Raw genomic sequence first — 22,718 nt, forward strand, 5'->3', positions numbered from 1 at the left:
AATAAGATATTTATAAAAAATCAAGGAAAATCTTGAAACTTTTACGCAATGTTAAATTCTAAGATGAAAAGAGAGACATGTGTGTTGGCTGTTGAAATAGTAGGCTCTGTTTGTGGGTCAGGGTAGTGGGAGTGGGCCTAGCTTACATCATATAGCCCAAAGTCAAAATAATAGGCTTTACAATGGCTCCTCCTAGATAAAATATGGAACCCGTTTACTTTCAATAAAAACTGTAAAATAAAAATGAATTAAGAACTGGTTGATAAATACTTCTAAAGATAATGATAATAATTCGTCACTTTTTTTTTGTAATATGAGAATTTATTTATATTTTTATTGAATATTATTTATAAAAAAATATTCAATGTTACCATTTTAACATATGAAATCACGTGCTTCAAAAAAAAATATGAAATAATGAACCTTAAGTCCTTAACCCAATGGTTTGACGAGTTCAGTGTCTAGACTTATTTGAAAAATCATTTTCAAAATAGATTGATTTTTTTTTCCTTTATTGAGTAAACTTATAAAAAATAAAACAGACTTCTAATAAAAAAAATTACACAGGTTAGGGAACTGTGAGCGGAAAAAGTAGAATCACTTTTAGATTGAAAAAAAAAAATCCAAAAACACACATCCTTTCTGCATTTTCTTTCTTATTAACCAAACAAGTGGTTCAACACTCTGTCATTTAAATAAATGGTTAAAGATTGAAATCTCAACACTTGTTAATGAAAAAAATTCATTGATTAACTCTTTATCGTGCAGTGTTTTGTTTGTCTAGCGCGAGATTAATCTCAAAAAATATTCCAATCTCAGCTGTTGGTCTACAAATAACATTGGGACCCTCATGGATTGAGGAGGGGTCGATGTGATACCTGATTCTGATGGAATTGCGGCGCCTATTTTAATTTTGATACCAACCAATAATTAAGACTGATGGAAAGAGTTGTTGATCGATTTTGAGAACTAGTTTATGATCCTGTTTTAATAGAGAAATTTAATAATCCACACCGTGTACATACCACTCTGTACTAACCAGTAATTGTTTGAAATGGTATATACAGTGAAATGATGAAGCCAAGCGTAAGGTCAATATACCAACTAGACCTTACATATATAACTAGCAACAATGGAGAAGAAGAAAAAACTAGAATTCTCAAGCTAATTAATCTAACTAACTCTTCTTTTCACTCGAATAAAATTAATGCTGGAAATACTTCACATTGATTCAGTGCATGTTCCTATTGCAAAGTTAGTTATTGATGGAGTGACCAACCCCTGGACTGTGACCAGGTGATGTGGGCCTAAAAGCTTCCACTTCATATTCTACTAGCCTTTTTCTTCCTTGGTGTGTATCATAATCATGAGTAGTGGCTCTGTTTCCACGATCACCAACACCATGAGCTACACCACTCTTGATTTTTACACAAGTTTTGGGACATCCTCTGCACAAACAAGACCTCAAATGCCTCCCCTGGACACAGACATGTTGGTGATGCAAAATCAGCAACAGAAAGACGACACAAACAAATTTGAGGTTAGTTTTTGCCATGAACAATATTGTATAGTGGAAGAACTAGCTTTAGGGAATTAAGATACTTAGGTAGGTCTGTACTGATGAATGGTCTTACATCAAGGTTGATATTTATATGAGTGAAAAAGGGAAAGGAGAAAAAAGTGAATGTAATTTGACGAGGAAGTGATTGTTTGGAGCAGAGCATGTGATGTCTTTCACTCCTGATCGTTGGGAAAAAATTCCGTGAAGACATGGTATGAAGTATAGACGTATAGTGGATGGCGGGCATTAACTGTTTAAGCCCAACCTCTCGAGGGCTGTGGCATCTTCTTTCCTTTGTCTCACTGTTTTGTTCTTCTTGTCTCCCTGCCTGTTTATCATAGATATGGTAACAATGGCTTTTTTATATTTGGCTAATGTTTGGTTCACACTCATTTAAGAGTGGAAAAAAATAAGTGGAATGGGGTAAGATACAAAGAAAAGAAAAAATAAAGAGTAAGAAAGTATGATATGAGATAGATGATACGTACGGTGAGAAAAATATAAATAAAAAATGAGTGAAATTAAGATAGTAAAAATAAAGTGTGAATGAATTAAAGTCTTATTCAATACTCTTAAGGTAATGATTATTGATATCAGAATAAAATTATTAAATGAAACTAAAATTACATCATGATTAACATTTAATTATTGGCAAGGCAAACTTAAAAATGTTGTTTGTGTTTTAAGGGGTTGTCTAAATGACTCATGGTGAAATTTGGGTTAAATAACCTATTATCTAGGTGGACCAATCACATTTATGATAAATTGATTGAATTTTTTATATTTTATTTATTAGTTTATTTAGGATTAAATATGTTTTTGGTCTCTAACTTGTACAAATAAATCTAAAATGGTACCTGAAAAAAAACACAAAGGTTTTAGTCTTTTAAATTATTTTTCAGATTTATTTCGGTCCCTCCAAAATTTCTTTCATTAAATGTAGTCTTCCCCTTCATAATTATATCAAAACCTAAAAATTTATATCTCATCCCAAAACTCAAAGAACTTAGCCATGGGATTCTCAGCTCACTTGGTTTTATATATGTTGTTGTATTCTAAAAATTGAAATATAGAATAATGAATTTGGCAAATGGTTTTAATGTTTTGTTGATTCATTTACTTGCAAATTATTAATGGGAACAACACAGACGAGGTCGTGGGCACCGAAAACATATCTCTAGTCTCAAGAGCAAGTCACAAGGACGTATTGCTTGGTGTAATCCATATGAAATCACAAGGACGACTTGGGTAGGATATAAAATCACAGTTGTTGTGTTTCTTATATTTTCTTTTCCTTTATTGGGATGATTTTATGAGTTTCATCTGAATTTTTAGGTTTTGGAATGGTTATTATGAAGGAAAAAAGACTAAATTTGATGGAAGAAATTTTGGAGGACCAAAATTGTTACCTACGCTTTATGACATAAGGACCATTGTAGATTAAATAAAAAATTTCAATGACTAAATTTTTTGTATTTTTTTTCAGGTACCATTTTAGATTTATTTGTATAAGTTAGGGACAAAAACATATTTAACCTAAATAAAATTTAAAAAATTCAATCAATTTATCTTTAATGTGATTGGTCCACCTAAACTATGGGTTATTTAACCCAAATTTCACCATGGGTCATTTAGACAAACAACAGCAAAAAAAAAAAACCAGCAGCCATGCCCCCACTTATTGGCCAATAGTAAGATGTCTAGGGTACTAGACTGTCATGTCATCCATTCGACTAGTAATTTTAATATTTTTAATTTGGGTCCCTAAACTTCTTAAGTTTTACATTTTATCCTCCAACTATTTATATTTTTTTAATTATTTTTGAACTTATAAAAATCAAATTAAACCTAAAATAAAATTTGACAACACATTCATTAACCTAAAACCTTTCCTGGTTCTGTTTTTGGAGATTACTTCTATTGATTCAATTCTTTTTATTGACCTGTATGATCTCGTAATCAAGTTTATGAATCCCGTAATCATAAAGATGAGAATTTGTACATGTTATAGTAATGTTTTTGAATCTCGTTATCATGTTTTTGTACGGGTGTTATGAATTCCCTTTGCATCAGACTTGAAAGAACATGGTATTTAATCTCCTAATATTAATCAATGTGAAAAGGTTCACGCTTGGCATATGGAAAAACACTATCAGGTTAATAATTTTAATCATGATTGATTCTTTTAACCAGAACACTCTGTTTCAAAAAAAGAAAAACCAGAACACTCACGTAATGGTCACTTTATCTATAATGTTGAATTTTATATGAAACACGGTGGAAAGATGAAACATGGCGGAGGAGAGGAGTGGAGGAAGGAGTAGGTTAAAGAGATTTTCCCATAACAAACTTGAAATGTTTAAATTAATTTTAATAAAGGTAAAATTAATTTATAATTTTCAAAAAAAAATCAATTTATAAACCAGAAAATAAACATTTTCTAAAAAATTAAATGTACTTTTATTATATTGTAAAATTTATAATACAAATAGTTGGAGACCAATTTAAGAATTTTATAAGTTTAAATGACATAGCATAAGCATCCACTTGACATTCATTTAATGGCTATGGGAGAAACAACATTGTAACCCTCCCTCACCAAACAACATGCAAAAGTTTGTCTTAATTATTTATGTACCTTTTAATTATCACTTTAATTCATTATCTTTATTATAATTTATTATAAGTTTAAATGACATGACATAAGCATTCACTTGGCATTCATTTAATGGCTATGGGAGAAACAACATTGTAATCCTCCCTCACCAAACAACATGCAAAAGTTTGCCTTAATTATTTATGTACCTTTTAATTATCACTTTAATTCGTTATCTTTATTATAATTTATCTCTTTCATTAATTAGATAAAGAACCTTAGATAAATAAGGTACAATTGTTAAAGTAAAAAAGACAAATAAGGTACAATTGACAAAGTAATTATAATGTTATTTAGATTTTAAATAAAACTCTTTTCCCAAACTTTCAATTAAACCCATTGTTAGTAAGCAGATAATATACAAGTAAATAAGTAATATAAGAATAGAGAAAATGCACAAGAAAATTTATATTCTTCCTCACTTTAAATCGTGAATTATGTTCGGCCCTTAACTACCACCAAGATTATTCACTAAATAAGTCCTTTTCGAACTTTAGGACTTCTCATTGATATATTAGTATTTGCTTTTGAAACCTCTTCAGGCTCTTCACTACTTCACAAGATGAAATAATTACTACTTAAGAGTTGATGAGGACAATATGTGAACAGCACTATGTTTTTCTAAGCATACAACTTATAAGTACTAAAAGATGCTTTACAAAGAATAAAGAATGATTGAAATTTAGAATGAATAAAGCTTGCATGAATGATTTTCAGTTTAATCTTCTTACTGCTGCGGTTCAACCAAAAACCGCCACAAAAAGTTTTTAAGGATCCTCTAACGTATTGCTTGTAATTTTTTTTTTGGTTATGGTAGTGACTTTATCCCATCATACAAACCAAAGGTCACTTCTAAGTTTTTGTTTTATTGTCGTGTGCTTTGAGAATATTTGGGTATATCAATATGGAGGATATAAATACAGCATATCAGTACAAAATAATGACATACAAATATTAAATGCTATTTTTTCAATGCATTCACACATTCATAAACTAATTAGTATTACAAATTGCTTGTGTGACCTACCCTTTTATTTTGGTTTTACCACAAGACTATTCCCTGTCCTCTCGCACCTCTCACCTCTCACCCCTCACCCCGCTGGCAATTCTTACCTTGAAATGAGAGAGGCTCCAAATGCAGTACACCCAAAAAGAATAAACAAGAAAGCAAGAGAAAAATGAGAAAGAAAGAAGAATCAAAGATTCCTCTCCTTCTATGGAGTAATATAACTAAATGAATAAGTACAAAAATTAATAATATATAGTGGTTTACCTCAATTTGGGGGATCTTCGTTTCTGCACTCGCACGAATTATTAAATTGAAGTGCTTTAGGAATACATAGAAAATCAGATTACCCTCCAGTTCATTTAGTATGTAAAGTAGGAATCCGAAAGAAGACAGAAAATTATAATGTAGAATATATATGATTAAAATATAAGACTACTCTACAATATTAAACTAATAACGTAAATGGTACTTTTGAAACATCGTTCCTTAATTTAATTTGTGAGTGCTGAGGCTAGACAAAAATGTGTGAACATTTTGTTAGTTGCAACTTTCTTGCTGAGATTGCAGCCGCCATGCACAAACATTTAACTTACTAAATAATTAGCTCCTCGTTGCTTTCCACTACCTCCATGAAATATTTTTCCAACTACGTTGCAGTCGTTTTAAGCCGCCGCAATAGTAGTTTTTTTTTTTTGGTACGCTAAAAATATGTTAAGATAAGGAGTGCTAGGGTACTCCAAACTCAAAGAATTGAAAGGGAAGAGAAAAAACAAAAAACAGAGCACCACATGCTGCACAAAAGCTCAAAACAGGGAAGAAAACTGGTCATAAACCACAGTATGAAGAAAACCGGTTGGGCTGTTTTTCTAGGCCGTTTTCTTGAGCCATTGTAATAGTTATTTCAAATTAGAGGTGTTAATATAGGTTGCAACATGTGAGTCAACACAACCTGACTCACCAGTAATTAGGTTGATAAAATGTGGCTCGCAATGATCCCGGTAGGTTATAGTTAAGGTGGATTGACTTGTTATTATATTATTATTTAGTTTCAAAAATAATTTTTATTTGTGATTTTAAAAACTTTGTTTTTAGTGGCTAGTTTCTTTTCTTTTAAAATGTTTTTAGTACTTTTTAACATTTTGTTATTTTTTAAAAATAATTTTTAGTAGTCATTTTTGTACATTTTAAATGTTTGTATTTTGTATTTCATTTTTTTAAATTGATGAGTTTGACAAGATGTAAAATGTTAATTAATAAGTTATTAGAAGCTTTTAAGAAATATGACAATTAGAAATCGAAGTAACTATTGAACCACAAAATTGTGTTCACATACTTTGAACACGTACAATCTGCAGCAGTTTTCAACAATAATAAATGACAGAGTTATAAAGAAAAGGAAAAACACATGCTTGGTGGTGAGATCACGAGAAATGTGTTCTCTATATTTTCTAATAACTTGCGGCGCGGCCTAAAACCTACACAAACTCAGATCTCGTTTGAATGTCAACCGGGTGAATTGCAGGACCGATTAGAGATCCAACCTTGCCATGCAAAGCACATGCACATGTGAGTGTATTGTGTGTTGAATTTGCATTGCCTTTTCTCATAGGAAAATCATCTATATATAATATTTGGTTCACATATCAGTTCCACCTCCACTTGGGAGGGGTATGAAGAAAAGAGAGTAAAATGAGGGATAGTAGACTACTGACATGTTTAAGATTGATATGTTAAAATGGATTGAAATGGTTGAAGATCATTAAACATCATATTTAGCTCCTCGTAGCTATATATTTTCATTCTGCCCAATTATTTAGACAGAACTCCATAAAATCATCAGCAGCAAATGAACAACTGTGAGCAGTTCTAAAGAGAAACATTGATCATATATAGTTTACTCATGAGATGAAGTTTATTTACACAAGGCCCGAGAAAGAAGAGAAACTGTTACATTTGAATGAACCGGGGGGAGCTAGCATTTAGCTAGAAAAGAAACTTATGTTGTTTATTATAGTACAAACTGCACTAATACTTCATTTATGCATGCATCATAAGAAACCTAAACTTAGAAAAGAAACAGATTAATTGTTCTTCTAATTAAAAACACTAACCGTGAAATGGTTTTGCATTACAAGGATAACAACAACACATATGCAACTGTTACATTTGCATATCATTACTAATTGATTAGTTGTGAACAGAGTGACCAACACCAGGGCTATGCCCTGGAGTTGTGGGTCGAAAAGCTTCAACATATCCTTCCATGCTTCGCCTCAACTGGCTTGGGCTTGCAACAACACCATTTTCTGTTTTGACAGTTGCAATGCTCATTGCCTTGACGCTGGAAGATTTCAGGGAATGATCAAGGACATTTTTACTCAAAGTCCTTCCTTCTATGCAGAGTAGTTCACATGACACAAATAACAGAACAAAGAGCAAGCAAGTGCGTGCGAAATGTGCCATGCTCAAAGATGAAATAAGAAAATGAAGAATGAAAAGGCAGCGGGGAAGGAAAAGAGTGATTGATGTATGAATTGCATGCTACTATACCTCATTAGTATTTCATATTTATAGGCCACGAAAAGCAGATGCATGTGCTCCAAACACTGAGGGAAGAGTTCAAAGAATAAAAAAGTGACAGAAGAAACAAGTGAAGAGCCAAGCATCAAGGAGATTCCGTTAGAATATAACATATTCGCACGTGAAGAACTGTAAATTAATAGTATATGGGAAAAGTGATGAAAAACAACACCAAAAAGTGAACCTCCTTGGGGGTTATTTGAACCGAGTGAGTTGGGACACCAGCTTTATTGCCAATTTTAAGTTTAAGCTAAAATTAAGAGCAAAAAGTAAATATTCCATGGACATATAGCTACTTAGCTAGGGAGAAATTAGAAACAGCACTCCATCCACATCTCAAACGTGAAATTTGCAGGATTGAACATTTGTCGACCGTGAATGACCCATTAATGAGTAGCCTAATGAATGGATCCAAGAATATTAGACATATGAAGTGTGAGGTTTGCATGAATTGACATTTGCATTGACTTACTTATGGGTAGAGCATAGATTTTAGTTGAGGGGAACAGAGGGAAGCGGAAGGGAGGTGATATATTTTAAATTTTACCATGTTTATTTCTTATTTACTTTTATTGCTCTTAATTCTTTTGAGAAACTTAAAACATATATAGTAATTAAGAAAAAAACATTTTTGTTCAATCAATACTTCATGTTCAAAAAAAACCAATACTTCATTTGCCTACTTTTTATTTGTGGCATGCGTGAGGTGGGGAGGGATTTTTTTGTCATTAGATGGTTAAGAATATGTAATGGGATGTAGCCAATTTCACCAAATAAGCATTATACCTACAACCATTAGTTGTCCTTATACTTCAAGAATGTGTGAAGATCGAGTAATACGTTTCATTACTCGGCAAGATATGTGTGAAGAATAATCAATTTGCACCATTCTTTTAAGTTAGCCTTAGCTTTACGTACTGTAAGTGATTAATTTCCTTGTGGTTGATAGATTTCAAGATCAGAAATTAAACATATAATGTATCTAGAGCCAGTTAACTATATATCAACTAGATTTGGTTCTGCAGCGATTTTTTGCTCAAACTATTATGCAATTTGGACCGATAGACCTCGGTGAAATTCCAGCGAGTTTGGCATTTGTGTGGTATCAGTGCACTATGATGCATAAAACACTATAGACGGATCAGAAAAAAACAAGTCAATAGATACATACAAATTATCCTCATATAGTTAAAACATTAGAACAAAAATTAAAGAACTTTTTTTGTGTGGAATTTTTAGTATTTTTTTCTAAGTACATTTCTTCACAGCCGACAGTCATGAGACTAATTATTTTAAAATTTAAAAATCACATCAAGTGAGTAGGTTTCTCCGAATAAATTATCCTCCATACGCATCGAACCCTATATTAAATGCTTTAGAAATCAAACTATGAATTTTTAGTTTTTCAAAACATAACAATATGGACAGCACGGGTCTTAGAATCTGCGCAGTTAAAAAACAAGCGCAAAGGAAGGTTTGTGATGCAACTTGCAATATTGCGTCTGAACCGCAACTATGCTAATTAAGACAGACTACCATGGACCAGTAATGCACATGGTGGGAGCTAGCTTTGACTCTTGTGATCTCCTGTAAATGTTGTTCTTTCGATTCCTTTTGTCGTTTGAAATTGCTCTTTTTTAAAGCTACGCAGTAAACTAAGCTGTCAAAACAATATTTAAACCAATCTATAAGGAATCTAGCTTACACCGTAGGCTATACAGGATCCAGTTATCTTTCTAAGGAAAATGATTCATATACCTCTCTTAGATGTTAATACTTAATACCTAAAGAGAAAAAGGAAAAAAAAGAAAAAATAATATGATGTTATGAAGAATGTGAGATATAAAGAAAAATGAGGAAAAGTCAAACGACCATTATAGCTCAAGTTAGCATGCTCTAAACCACTAGTATACATGGAGAAGGAGAAGCCATCCTAAAGGAGGGAGCACCCTCCAATTTCTCATTTTTGCGAAGAGTATCAACAATAATTGAACATTTTATACTCACTTCTCATTTTATCTCTATTTTTTATGTTGATTTTATCTTATCATTATCATAAATATTTGTAAGGATTAAAGGTGTATGCATTACATAGTCATCCAATTGAATTCCGCCACATAAAAAATATAGGTATGGTCAATTAAAATCTAAAACAAAATTCGTTTAATGTAACATGTAATTAGTTGTCAGTATAACATTGTTTTACGGTGACTATGCATATCCATTAAACTCTATTTATAAATATTTATAGTAAACTTTCATTTTACACAAAAATAATATTCTATCTCCAATCAAACGAGAGAGGAGGGTGTCTACATAATTCTTTCTCTTTAGTTATTCTCTTCTTTTGTATGAAGCGGGAAGCCCGTTTGGTGTTTGTTTTTCCACCTTAACGAGCGGATCCATATTGGACTGTCTTCTCACTTGTTTATTCTTGATGCTAACGAGTCATTAGTAATGACCATTAGAAACTAAACTATTAGTACTTGATTGCCAAATTATATTTACTTAAGAAAGATATGCTAACAACAACTTTTCACTTACTTTTAATCATGAAACAAATTTTCCATGAATCCAATTAATTTGTTTTCAATCAGACAAAATTTATCGATGGCAAAAAGGGTTAATATAAATATAATTAAATAAACAAATTACACAAAAGCTGTTTGATTTTGAGTAAAACAAATGCTCTACTAAAATAATTAGTTGGCAATAGCACATATACATGTTGAGACTCAGGAAAAAAAAGGATTACAAAGGAATAACAAGCATTCATGTTATCAACAGACGGTGATGAAAGAAGGCATAAGAACACCGAGGCAGTGTTCTAGAACCAAAACCAAAAACTTTCAAACTCTGGCAAAAGATCAGTGAGGTTGGTATCTACACCTTTTCCAACAGTTAGAGAAGAGACTACGACTAATAATCAGCTTCAAGGAAACTCTCATAAATGGTTCCTGTGAGTGTCTTGTTAACCTCATCCCAGTTCTTAATGTGGTCTGATAATGGTCCTCTATGTATCTTAACCTGACGGCTTGTTAACTCCATCTCTGGCAATCCTAAAAACTCTTGCACATCTCTCAGCTTCTGCAAGAAACACAAACAGTGAATCCCATAATGAAATCAGAAGTCAAAATTTGGCCACGTTTGGAAAAGCTTATTTGAGCTTATCCTATATAGTATATACAAGCGCTTAAGCAAGTTTTTTGGTAAGCTTACGAAAACGGCTTATGACAAATCTATAAGCTGTTTGAAGCTAGTTTTTGCAAATTGCTATGATTAGCTTGTAAATAAGATCTTATACTAACCTACAAGCAATTTTGAGCTTATTTTAATAAACTTAAAAAATTAGCTTACGAACAAGAGCTAATGTGATTAATACTTTACCATAAGCGCTTAATTAAGTTGTTTACCCAAACGTGCCCAAATAAAACAGCTATTCCAACTTTACCCTTAAAAGGGAGTGCAGGAAGACTGTTGGGGATCGGTTAACGTATATGTTTCAATATAATTGAAATTTCTTCCTATTCCTGTATTATCATATCTTGGGACAGTTAAAATCAATTTCAGTACCCTTTGAATCATATAAAAGTTATTACTGTGAATGCCTAAATGGTGACTTATCACATTCTGGAATGAACTTTTTTGCAGCTTAATGGTAAAAGATTTAGGAATTTATGATGAGGTACTTACTGTGTTATCTCTCACAAGATCCTCGTAGTAAAGGATCATGTGTCGGGTGCTATTGAAGTATTCTAAAGCCTTTGCAGCTTTCATCTCCATATCCTTCAAGTCATCCAGCAACGATGTAGAATTTATGAATGGCTTGTACTTTGAAAGAATATCAGCCTGAAAGACCAAATATGAGCTTCATTTCATGAATATAAGAAAAATTACAAGGGAAAATATATGGAGATACCTCTTCTGCAGAGTGTACATGAGACTTGTGTGTTCCATTCAATAGCTTAGCATAACGATCATAGGAATTGGCATGCATTGATACCATCCTGCGAAGTAAGTTTCTCCTGAAAAGAAATATGACAGAAACATTTCTACGGTTGAAGTATTCTGCTATTTCCTTATGGTGCTGCATTAATCCCTGCATGGACAAATATATGTATTGATTCTTCAATTACTTACTAATAATACCACATTAGATCAAACATCAACAAAAAACTTGGTGGAAGTAAACAGAGTGAAAGAGAGGGAAGAAAGAGCAGGTAAATGTGTCAGGTACACAGCATATATGACAACATCCCACCGATTCTTATAGCCATAAGAAAATTCCCACCCAGAAGCATATTACTGAAGGTTTTCATTGTTATGTTTCCTGAAGTAAATGCAGAAGTGTGTTCTAAACACATGGTTACTGCAGGTCAAAGACATAAGCAAAACAAATTTGTCCGATCAGCATCCTTGAATTTTAGCACTATTGATACCCACAAAGAGGAGGATGGAGAAAAAAAAAGTAAGACTTAGGGAACTGGAAGAAGGCACAATGTCATGTGAAACATCATACAGTAGAGCAAAGCTTCGACAGTAATAAGTAGCAGTGATACTTAATAAGTGCCATCCTCTCATTTATAAAACATAAGTGAACAAGTCACCACTCCTTAAACAAATCATGTGCGTAAATATCAAGATTTTAAAAGTATAGTTTATTGGGACTGTTTGTGTGTTTTAAAATCATTTTGACATTAGATGTCAGTACTCAGGAAATATTGAGCACAAGATGTTATGATCCCTAATCTTTCTGTTAGCAGTTCTATTAAAATTTTCACAAAGTTGATAAGGTCTATACACCCATAGTTGACTCTATTTACATAACAATTACTCATTAGGATTATGCACTACATATCATCTCCTTTTGGTAAAATTAGTCACAGCTTCTATCAGATACAATACTTGCACTGCAAATTTTGCGTTTCATAATATATTCATGTGCAGCTATGTAGTTCTATAATATCAATGCTTGCAACTGGTAGTCAGCAAATGAGAAAAACAGTTGATTACAGATACTGAGTGACAAAAACGTGTTCTTGAAGTTAAAGACCCTGGGTTTAAGTTTAAGTTAAATCCTCTTCACAGCAGATATATAAATTCCAGATACTGAGTGAGAAAACCAACAAGGAGTTGGTCTAGTGGTAGGGAAACTAGATTCCCATAAGGGTGGTCACACAAGTTCAAACCCTGAGAAAGTCATATGTTGGGAAGGACTGCCACAATTTCCTGAATGGGTTTACACCCACCAAAGACCAAAAGAAAAAGATACTGAGGGAGAAAACATGTTCTTAAATTTAAAGAGCCAGGGGTTAACTTTAACTTAAACCCTTTCCACAGCAGAAATCTAAGTGAGATTTATGGGGAATAAAATTTGACTGCAGTCTAAGTATAATATACAGGGAAATTATGCCTCAAATAGAAACAACAAAACCTGTGCTTTTTCTTCTTCTTGAAACAACCATAACCAAAAGAAAAACTCACAAGAACTTGGAATACAGACTTTAGGATTTAATTTACAACCAATGAGTTAGCGAACTATAACATGTTATGATTGGTAAGTGATATTCTACAAAAGATTTGAGGTGACCGGGGAATGACTTTTAAACGAAAGTGAATCCTGGTACTATAAAGCTTTTGTCATGGCAATCATATGATAATAACTACAACCATTGTGCCAAGGCTGTACCCCTTTAAGGAATTACTTATGAACAATTTAATGGAAAATCCAGACAATCTGTCAGCCTTCAGGCCAATGTATGTAAAACTAGAGAAACTCATCATAAACACAAGCAAAAACCATACGCAATACCTTGACAGATAATTAACCAAAGTTTCATAACAGGCTCTTTAGCAAAAATGCCACAAATTGCCCAAGCGTGTGGACTAACATTAATATCAAGACATGTGGGGATTTGTTGATAACACTTCTCAGAAGACTTGACAGGAAGTATATATACCTGATTAAGCATCCACTTTAAGCCAGTTGCAGCAGAGCAGTCATTCTTGGAAGCACTACTGAACCAGTCCAAATTGTAAACCCTATCTAAAGTCTGTAAAATTGAAGAAGCATTTTCCCTTCTCTCTTTAACGGAAAATATCTCTCCATTTGAGCTTACATTAATGTGGCTATTGAGAAGGGTCTCGAACCACCCGCTGCCTGATCTCTGATTTGACAATATGGCAAAGAACATGACAGGATTATGAGCACATTCATTCCTGACAAAGAACAAGACAATCTATAAGTTCCTAACAAAATCCAACTGATCATGATTAACCGAAATCTACCAATACCTGTTAAAGGACACCGGCTTGGGATAATGTACTAGGTGAGGAACATATTTTTCCTTCACTCTACTCTGAGAAATGTTGTCAATGACTTTGAAGTCCACAAATTTAGTCCTTGCTTGGGTGTTTATCTGCTTTAGACATACAGAGAAGATAAAAATACAGCACACCATCGAAAATACCATGACTGATGTCCTTAATAACATTGGCGATTTCTTTGGAGGCTTTATGACAAGAATATCCTGCAACCCACATATGAGGAAAAAGTTACTAGAACGAATACAATGGGAAAAGTTTCATTGCTAAGAAGGGTGTCAATTCGGTAAACTAATGTAGTCAGTCCCATGAACAATATGAATGGTAAAATAAACATAGGATATAGTCAAATAGTTGTTGAATCTAGACCTGGATTTTTCTTTCCAAGGGGGAAAAAGACATATTTATGTTGGTTTCTTAGGATACTAGGGTTTCAAAGAACATAAATGAAAACAATAAAAGTGGAAAACTTAGGAGGATTAGTTCCAATAAGGCATGTAGATGTAGCACAAAAGCAGGAGCTGTACCATGCAGAAAATATACACACATTTGGCAATAAACATATAGAATGAAGAACAATGAGCTCCCATTAGCATACAATAGAACAGATATTGAAAATAAGCTCAAAGGGTTCGTCAGTCAATCATTATGAATGATTCTTTCCAGAACTGAAGGAGGCATTCTTCTTAGAATTCCTTTGACTAGTTCTTCCCCTAGTTGACTGAGTCAAAGCAACACAGTAGGAGGATAAATTAACAGTGAAAAACCAAACTAGGAAACTTAGAATAGTTTCCAAATCAGGGAAGCAGGAGAAGAAGAAGGAGCAAGAAAGGGATGGAGTATGAAGTAGTAGTAGTAGTACCTTGTAGATGAAACACATTTCTCCCACCATTGCTATTCTAGCTAAAACACATGGAGGGAGAGAGAGAGAGAGAGAGAGAGAGAGCGAGGAATGTAAGAAGGAGAATCTGGGTTCAGCTTTGGAGCTTGATTGCAAGAGAGGGAGAAACCCTAAATGGCATTCAAGGTCGTAGAACCCAACACAGACAACAAAACCAGGCGAACCACACAAGAACAGTCAAAGACTGACGAAGAAGAAGAAGAAGAAGAAGAAGAAGATACCCTTTCCCTATGTTCGTTGGGTTTCTCGCTTTCTTAATTTTCTTTTTTCAAATTACATTTATTGATTAATTTTCGAAAGCAAGATCATATTGGTACGAATTAATTATGATTAAGTTGCTAATTTGCCGCGTGGTTAGAAACGGTGGTGCCGTAATCAAAATGCACTGTGTTAGTGGGGTCCCACGAAGCAAAAAGTTATTAGGCAAGGTGTGAGGCGCGTGATACGACCCCGGATGGAAAGAGAAAATAGCTTCTTCGTTGGATCGTCACAATGATTTCTTAACCAAACTAGTGTTCTTTACCCATGCGTTGCACGGCGATTAAATTTATTGTAAAGATGAATAAGTAGTAATATGCTTTAACTTAGTTTAGACTCTTTTCAGTAAGGATAACAGATATGAAACCGAACTTATGTTACAAACATGTAGATGAATGGACCACAGTAAATATATTAATTTGATGAGGTTGTAGATACCTCACAATGTCAACACTTGAATAGTAATAAAAACCAAGTTTTTAAGTAATGCATTACATAGAAATTGAAATAAAATAAACATAACAATGACAACAACATAAACCCTTATTAGAAGTTGTAGTCCATGATTAAATTAAAACTTCATAACCGAACTTGTTGTCAATCAAACATATTTGAGTTATAGAACCTACACAGAAAAAAAAATATAAGTGTAATAGTCAGTAACCAATACAAAAATAAATTGTGTATAATTTGGAAATGTTAAACTAACTTTATAGAAACGTCAATAAACCTTCAAATTAAATGATCAATAAAATGCTTGATATTTTTTTATGCTATCAACAATAAAAAGAAAAACCATATCAGTTTTCCTATTATTAAAATTTAAATTGAAATTAATTGTAAGATAAATAAGCACTTACATGTCATATATTATCGAAGACTTCTTGATACACCACGTTGCTTGTAGTGTTAGATACAACTCCTTCGTCATCTATGATGAGCATCTTCAACCCTTTTCTAGATTTAACTCTAGAAAATGCAACATATAGTTGTCCGTGAGTAAAGACAGGTCTTGGCAAATATAGTCCAACATGAGATAAATATTGCTCCTGACTTTTATTTATAGTCATTGCAAAGCATAAAGTAACAGGGAATTGTCTGCGCTGAAATTTGATTGGAATGTTAGAATTAGATGGAGTTAAACTCATCATTTGAATAAATGTTGTTTCACCCATCTTGTTTCCATTTAAAACAGTAGAAACAATTATATATTTAGTCAAAGCGTTGACTATCATTCAAGTGCCATTACACAACCCTGCAGCTTGGTCTATGTTTCGAATGAGCATGATAAGGACACCAACTTCCAGTTTAATTGCATGGTTTGGAATTCCATATCATTTGAAATCATTAAAGAATTCAGATGTAAGCCATTCCGCATTGACACCCGAATCTTCGTCTGACTTGCACGAAGTACCACAACTCAAATATTCTGTTTCATCACCAGGAATCATTGCTAACATAAAGTTGTTGATTTTCTCTACACTTTCAAGTGTTGGTGCAAATCGCTCTTTCTTGAAAGAATGGATTTTTTTGCAAATTATGCGCAATTTTCGAATATGGAAAATTAACTAATTCAAGCAACGGTTCCATACACTGTTCAATAAGAAGATCTGGAGTAATCTCAATAAGTGTTTCTTCCTCATCAATCGTTTTAACGGTACCATCTCCCACTTGAAGCAACCAATCTGCAAACTCTTTTATTTCTGCTGCTGAAGAAGTCGATGTAGCATTTTACAATCTCATATTAACAGGCAACTTCATTACTTTGCAATGCTTCCATAGATATGAAGAATTGGTAACTGAACCGACAATTTCAGACCGGCTTCCTTTGGAAATAACTGGAAGTATTTATCTAAAGTCGCCTCCTAGTACCACAACTTTACCTCCGAATGAAATGTCATAACCATGGGTAGACTGAGTCTTCATATTGTCATTTAGAGATCTGTCCAAAGCTTCAAAGAAATGTTTGTTTAACATAGGTGCCTCATCCCAAATAATTAGGCTTGCTTTTTTCAATAATTCAGCTTTTGGGGAACCTTGACGAAGATTACAGGTTGATATCTCATTTATTGAAATAGGAATATAAAACCTTGAATGAACAGTTCTACCTCAAGGTAACAATAGCGATGCAATTCCGCTAGATGCGACATTTAAGACGATAAGGCCCCTTGAACGCAAAGCAGCAGATAATGTATTTCAAACAAATGTTTTTCCAGTTCCTCCAAAACCATATAGAAAAAAGAATCCACCGTTATCAGACAAAACAACATCCAAAACATTCTTATAAACAATCTCTTGCTCTGAAGTAAGAGAACTTACCAATTCATCATGAATCTTTACTATTTCATCCCTATTATAATTCAACTCATATGCAACGAATCTATTTTCAAAATTATAAATTTCTAAAAATTTAGGGTATGGTAAACATGGAAATTTCTTGAGTGACCTTCCATTGCCTTGCAATATTTTTTCAATCTCAATCATACATAAGTTATGTAATTCGTCATCCTTTATATGAAGATCTGAATGATAGCACAATGTATTAGTATACATTAGGTTGGTAAACAAAAAATATTAGGAAGGATTATGTAGTGCCTTAGTTATGTTTATTAAAAAGCATTTATACCTTTGTAAGTAATGAGTTAATGCAGTGATAAATTTTGTAATAATATATTAATGATTAGAATGTATTTTCTAATTTTCCGTCCATAATTGTAGTTACGTCCATTATAAATAATTTAAATAGAGGTATGAATCTTCTAGCACTAATTTATTTTAAAATTTATTTAATGCTTTCATTGATCTATAAGTTTGAAAAATATTTGATAATGGAGAGAATGATGCTACTCATAATAAATAATTAATGCTCATTAATTCATTTAAAAATGTATAGAATATCACTTCTGCAACAATAGTACAGTCTCCTTGGAGGCATTGATATTGATGATATCGTCGATTTTGACAGTCATCAGAACAAATGTTATGTCTAAGCTATTAGATGCTGGAAAAAGAATGGAATGATGAAGGTGAAGAATAACATAAGATAGTATATATATAGATGAGTAAGAATTAGAGTTAATGATGTATGAAGGTGAAATAAGGAAGGAGAATAATGCTCCAGAAAGAATATTTTTAAATTTGAAATGAAAAGTTGTCAAAGCTAAAACCATTTGAATTTGAATGGTGGCCACCAAAAAGATATTAATCACATAATAAAAAAGTCAAATCTTGATGAAATTTTCGTTTTTTATTTTTGTAACAGCCTTAATTATTCTTTTCTCAATAAAAAATTTTGAATTTGAATCTTGGCCACCAAAAACGTTTTTAATCACATAATAAAAAAGTCAAATCTTCATAAAATTTCCAAGTTTAACTTTTATAACAACCTTAATTATTTTTTTCTCAATAAATTGGTCAGAATGAAAGAATTAAAAAAATTTGAATTTAAATCTTGACCATGAATTGAAAGGTTGTAAACAAAAATTGAATTTAAATCTTGGCCACCAAAAACAGTTTTAATCCCATAATAAAAAATTCAAATCTGTAAGAAATTTTCCTTTTTAACTATTGAAACAACCTTAATTATTCTTTTTTCAAAAAAATAAACATGGTAAAAGTTATTTACGTAGACAAAGTTCATTATTCCAAAATGTTTTATTAACATGTTATCCAAAGTACGTTTTTAATATTTTTTATTTAATGGAGTAATATATATTGTAATTAAATATCAAATAAGCATTGAAATAAAAATAAAGTTAGTTATTAATGAGATTTATATTGGTCATTCAATGACTTGTCAATGATGGGCCTCAATAACAAACTCCAAGAAAAATGGGCTTGCAATAAATTGGTCAGAATGAAAGAGAGATTGACACTTGTCAGCTAATGAGGAAGGTTTGGTGAGAGTGAACCATGGAATGTCATGTCATTTAAGTGGGTCTCACAATGATCTTCTTTTCTATAATATATAGATAGATATAGATAGATTCACTTTAAACTATTCTAGGTTTTTAAAACTAAATCAAATGTTTTTATATAAATCAAAATATTGTTGAGTAAATATCTTTAATTTAAAATTATCCTAGGAAACACATTTTTAAAGATATTTTTGGCTTCTACTACACCTAGATCCAATTGTGAAACATATTTAACACACACAAAATATTATTTAAGAAGATCAAAATTTGATCATATAAAAAATACGAATTTGAGAAGGAAAAATGTTGTTATTTAAATATTGCATGCCATATTAGATTTGACTAACTAGGGTTAGAGGGAGAATTTTTGGGCCAAGCCCGTATGTGCTTGAGCATTATACTATATCATCGTATTTATAGTTAACCTAATATTATATATACGAGTGGTTGTACCTAGCAGCATATTACATTAACAATATTTTTTAGTCTCTTGCTCACTATTCCAACTATGGCTATGTTAGCTATGTGTCTGAACCTCGTCGCTACTGCTGTTTTTTTGAGATATATAATATGGTAAAACTTTTTAAACGTGAACGTGCTATTAGAAAGCATTTTGAAGATTTAAGAAAAGAGTTGCAGCGTGTCAAACATGTCATTGCTGGTGTCGAGAAGCAATTGGAGGAGAAAATCCTTAAACAGAAGAAGTTGGCTCGATCAGTTAATGATGAGGTTTCTAAAATTCAAAGTACGATTACTCGTTTAAATGAGGATTTAGAGATATTGCGGAAGATGTCTTGTCTAGTTTCAGATACTATGAATAAGCTAGAGGAGCAACAAGAGACTTTGTTAGAGGCGATGACAAGGTCTTTCTTTATTTATATTCCTTCAATGTTTCAACCATTTGTTTTTGCGATCAAACTCTAATCATATAGGTAATATTATAATTTTTTAATTCTTCTCACTACACCAGAAATAGTCTTTTACAGCGGTTCCGAACCGCTGTAGATCTCGCCGCTGTAAAAGACTCTACAGCGGTTCGAACCGCTGTAAAATGTTCCTTATTACAGCGGTTTATTCAGAATAACCGCTGTAAATACGCACCTACAACAGCGGTTATGTAGCTTAACTGCTGTACTTGTCTTACTTTTTACAGCGGTTTTTATGTTTAACCGCTATAATTGAGTGATGTCCATTACAGTTTTTTCAGCCCCTGAATTACCCCCATTATAGAATCAACATTTCCTAAACTTCAACATATCAATAATTAACCTAAACATGAGAGTTTTTGTCTAGGTATCTAATGTACGTCATTTTTCTAAAATAAGATATCATCAAAAGCTTAAAAATACAATAAGCACTAACATAATTTAAATTCTAATGTATGCTAGAGCATAATAACTCCACTAATCCAAAAATGAATGGCAACCTGAAACAACATATTTGATTATGTATCTTTCTAGACTTCTCTACCAAGTATAATTTAGCATAACTATGCCATTAAGAAATTAAGCAAATGATAAAAATATAATTAATAGGTTACCATTGAAGAACAGGTTATACCTTCCAATAGCATTCAGATTATGCATGACAAGTTCTCAAAAACCTGCATTCCTACAAAAGCACAGTTTGGAAACAAACATAAGTAAATGTCACCAGTCATGACAATAGAAAATGGTGACCTCAAACTTAGAAGGTAATTGTTAGTTGCAAAAATCAATCTCCATTGGCAATTGAAGAGATGAGAAAGGAAAAAAAACAGCTCAATAGTAACTTAATTACAAAGCACTAAATCTTCACCCCCATAGTCCTTGTATTAGGATCCACATATAAAGTTGGCAAGACATTGTATTCTAAGCAACCATGCCCAAACATATATAAACAAAGAGTGAACCCCTAAGAAAAGAAAAGTGACACTGAGACGTCCCTTGTCTACAATACTTACTTAGAAGAGAGAAACAAAATAAGTACCTGTGAGTTAGAGAAGGAAATTGTCTTTTTGGTGTCATTAGCTTTGAAGAATATAAGTTGGAGGTGGAAGAACATTTGCAAGTGTTTTCTGGGGAGCTGGGTAGGTGGATGTTCTGTTAGTTTCTTCGCTTTCTCCTTAGTCTAGTCTAAATGCAATAAAATATAAATTTTGAATCATTTATTGGTTAGAAGACTTAGATTGAAATGTTAATGAGGAATGAAACTTATACCTTTGCTAGCTTGTTGTTTTGCTCCTGCAATGCCCTTTCCCAAACAATTATCTACATTGACTGAACAATAGTAATAAAGTTGGAAAGAAAAAGGATATACCTTGAAACCGTGACACAACAGCAGAAGGCAAGAACCATATCTCAGTGAAGGAATCATATCCAACCAGAAGACAGACCAAGTAAATTGCTCCACACACAACAACCAACACACAACAACCACTGCAGAAGTGGTTAAGCTTAGTTTTATGTAGCAAACAGAAAGAGAGAGAAAAGACGTAGGAAGAAATTCATAAATGGCACTAGGAAGCACAATATATTTTTATCACCTAGAAGTTGTATTTTTACCCCCTAGAAAGTGTATTTAATACCATAATTATTGAGATACCAAAGTAATGCTTTTGAGAGGCTTCGGAAATAACTCAAGGTACCTAAGTGGGCAGTAAGAATTACAATAATGACAGCTTATATTCTAGTCTGTGTATGAGGACTCAACTTAAAGATATAGTATAGGGAACTTAGATCGGATAAGAATTTTCAAGAACTATTGCATCAGTGATTCAGCATGCAATGAATAAGAATCTCTACTACAAACAAATATCATGAATCAATAAACAGATTGCAGAAAATTAATCCTACTTTATTAAACAAAACCAGATAGCAAAACTTACATAAAGTAGCTCAAAAGATAGAGTCCTATGCTTTTTTTTTTCCCTATAGCATGACTAACAACCTGAATTTAACAGAGAATGATAAAGAAAACAGAGAATGATAAACTTAAGGCATAAACTATTATATTACACCACATAATCAACATGCAAAAGAGATGCCCCCAAGAAGAAAAATAATCAAAATCAACAATAAATGGCATGCAAAAAAGTAACCTGAGGTATCCTCCCTACTGCTCTTGGCATATGCCCAACTCACCTAAATGCCTGACCATATCTGCAAACAAGTCAGAAAAGATCAAAAAATTAGAGCATAGATAGTAAGGATAAGGGCTAGGAAAATAGTATAGGATATGCAATTGCTAAACCAAGAGCCACTGTTAGTCCAAGTGCTAAAGAACAGAGGAATAAAACAGTTAGAATCTGCATCTGCAACAAAAAAATCTAATTCTGTTTACAAGTGACATGTCTAAAATTGCTATAGATTAAACATGACAGATTGGAGATGCTATGCCAAGTATGTGAAGACCCAGTCATTGTGTCTAGTTTATGAGTTAGAATCTGCACCTGCAACTAAAATTCCTAACACATATGCATGGATTGATTTTTCAAAGTAAATCTTGTTTCACTAAGTGTATACTTTATGCCT

The 22,718-nt window shown here is 32.6% G+C and overlaps 1 protein-coding gene across 1 annotated transcript; it reads right to left on the reverse strand.

The window, feature by feature from the left end:
- Positions 1–10,409: 10,409 nt before the first annotated feature.
- On the reverse strand, positions 10,410–15,297 carry LOC130740816 (uncharacterized). Its single transcript, XM_057593525.1, has 6 exons — positions 14,993–15,297; positions 14,101–14,336; positions 13,767–14,025; positions 11,726–11,905; positions 11,500–11,655; positions 10,410–10,893 (listed from the first exon to the last, which is right to left on the reverse strand). The coding sequence occupies exons 1-6, from the start codon at positions 15,020–15,022 to the stop codon at positions 10,726–10,728; spliced, it is 1,029 nt and encodes a 342-aa protein (XP_057449508.1). The 5' UTR covers positions 15,023–15,297; the 3' UTR covers positions 10,410–10,725.
- Positions 15,298–22,718: the final 7,421 nt, after the last annotated feature.

Source organism: Lotus japonicus, chromosome 2, assembly GCF_012489685.1.
Source record: "Lotus japonicus ecotype B-129 chromosome 2, LjGifu_v1.2".
NCBI classification, from domain to species: domain Eukaryota; kingdom Viridiplantae; phylum Streptophyta; class Magnoliopsida; order Fabales; family Fabaceae; genus Lotus; species Lotus japonicus.

Excerpts from the sequence above, each read along its gene's own strand:
- LOC130740816 (XM_057593525.1), bottom strand. The coding sequence starts at position 15,022 with ATGGTGGGAGAAATGTGTTTCATCTACAAG. Across the intron at positions 14,026-14,100 it reads AAGCCGGTGTCCTTTAACAG|GAATGAATGTGCTCATAATC; the intron begins GTATTGGTAGAT and ends GTTCTTTGTCAG. Across the intron at positions 10,894-11,499 it reads ATCTTGTGAGAGATAACACA|AAGCTGAGAGATGTGCAAGA; the intron begins GTAAGTACCTCA and ends TGTTTCTTGCAG.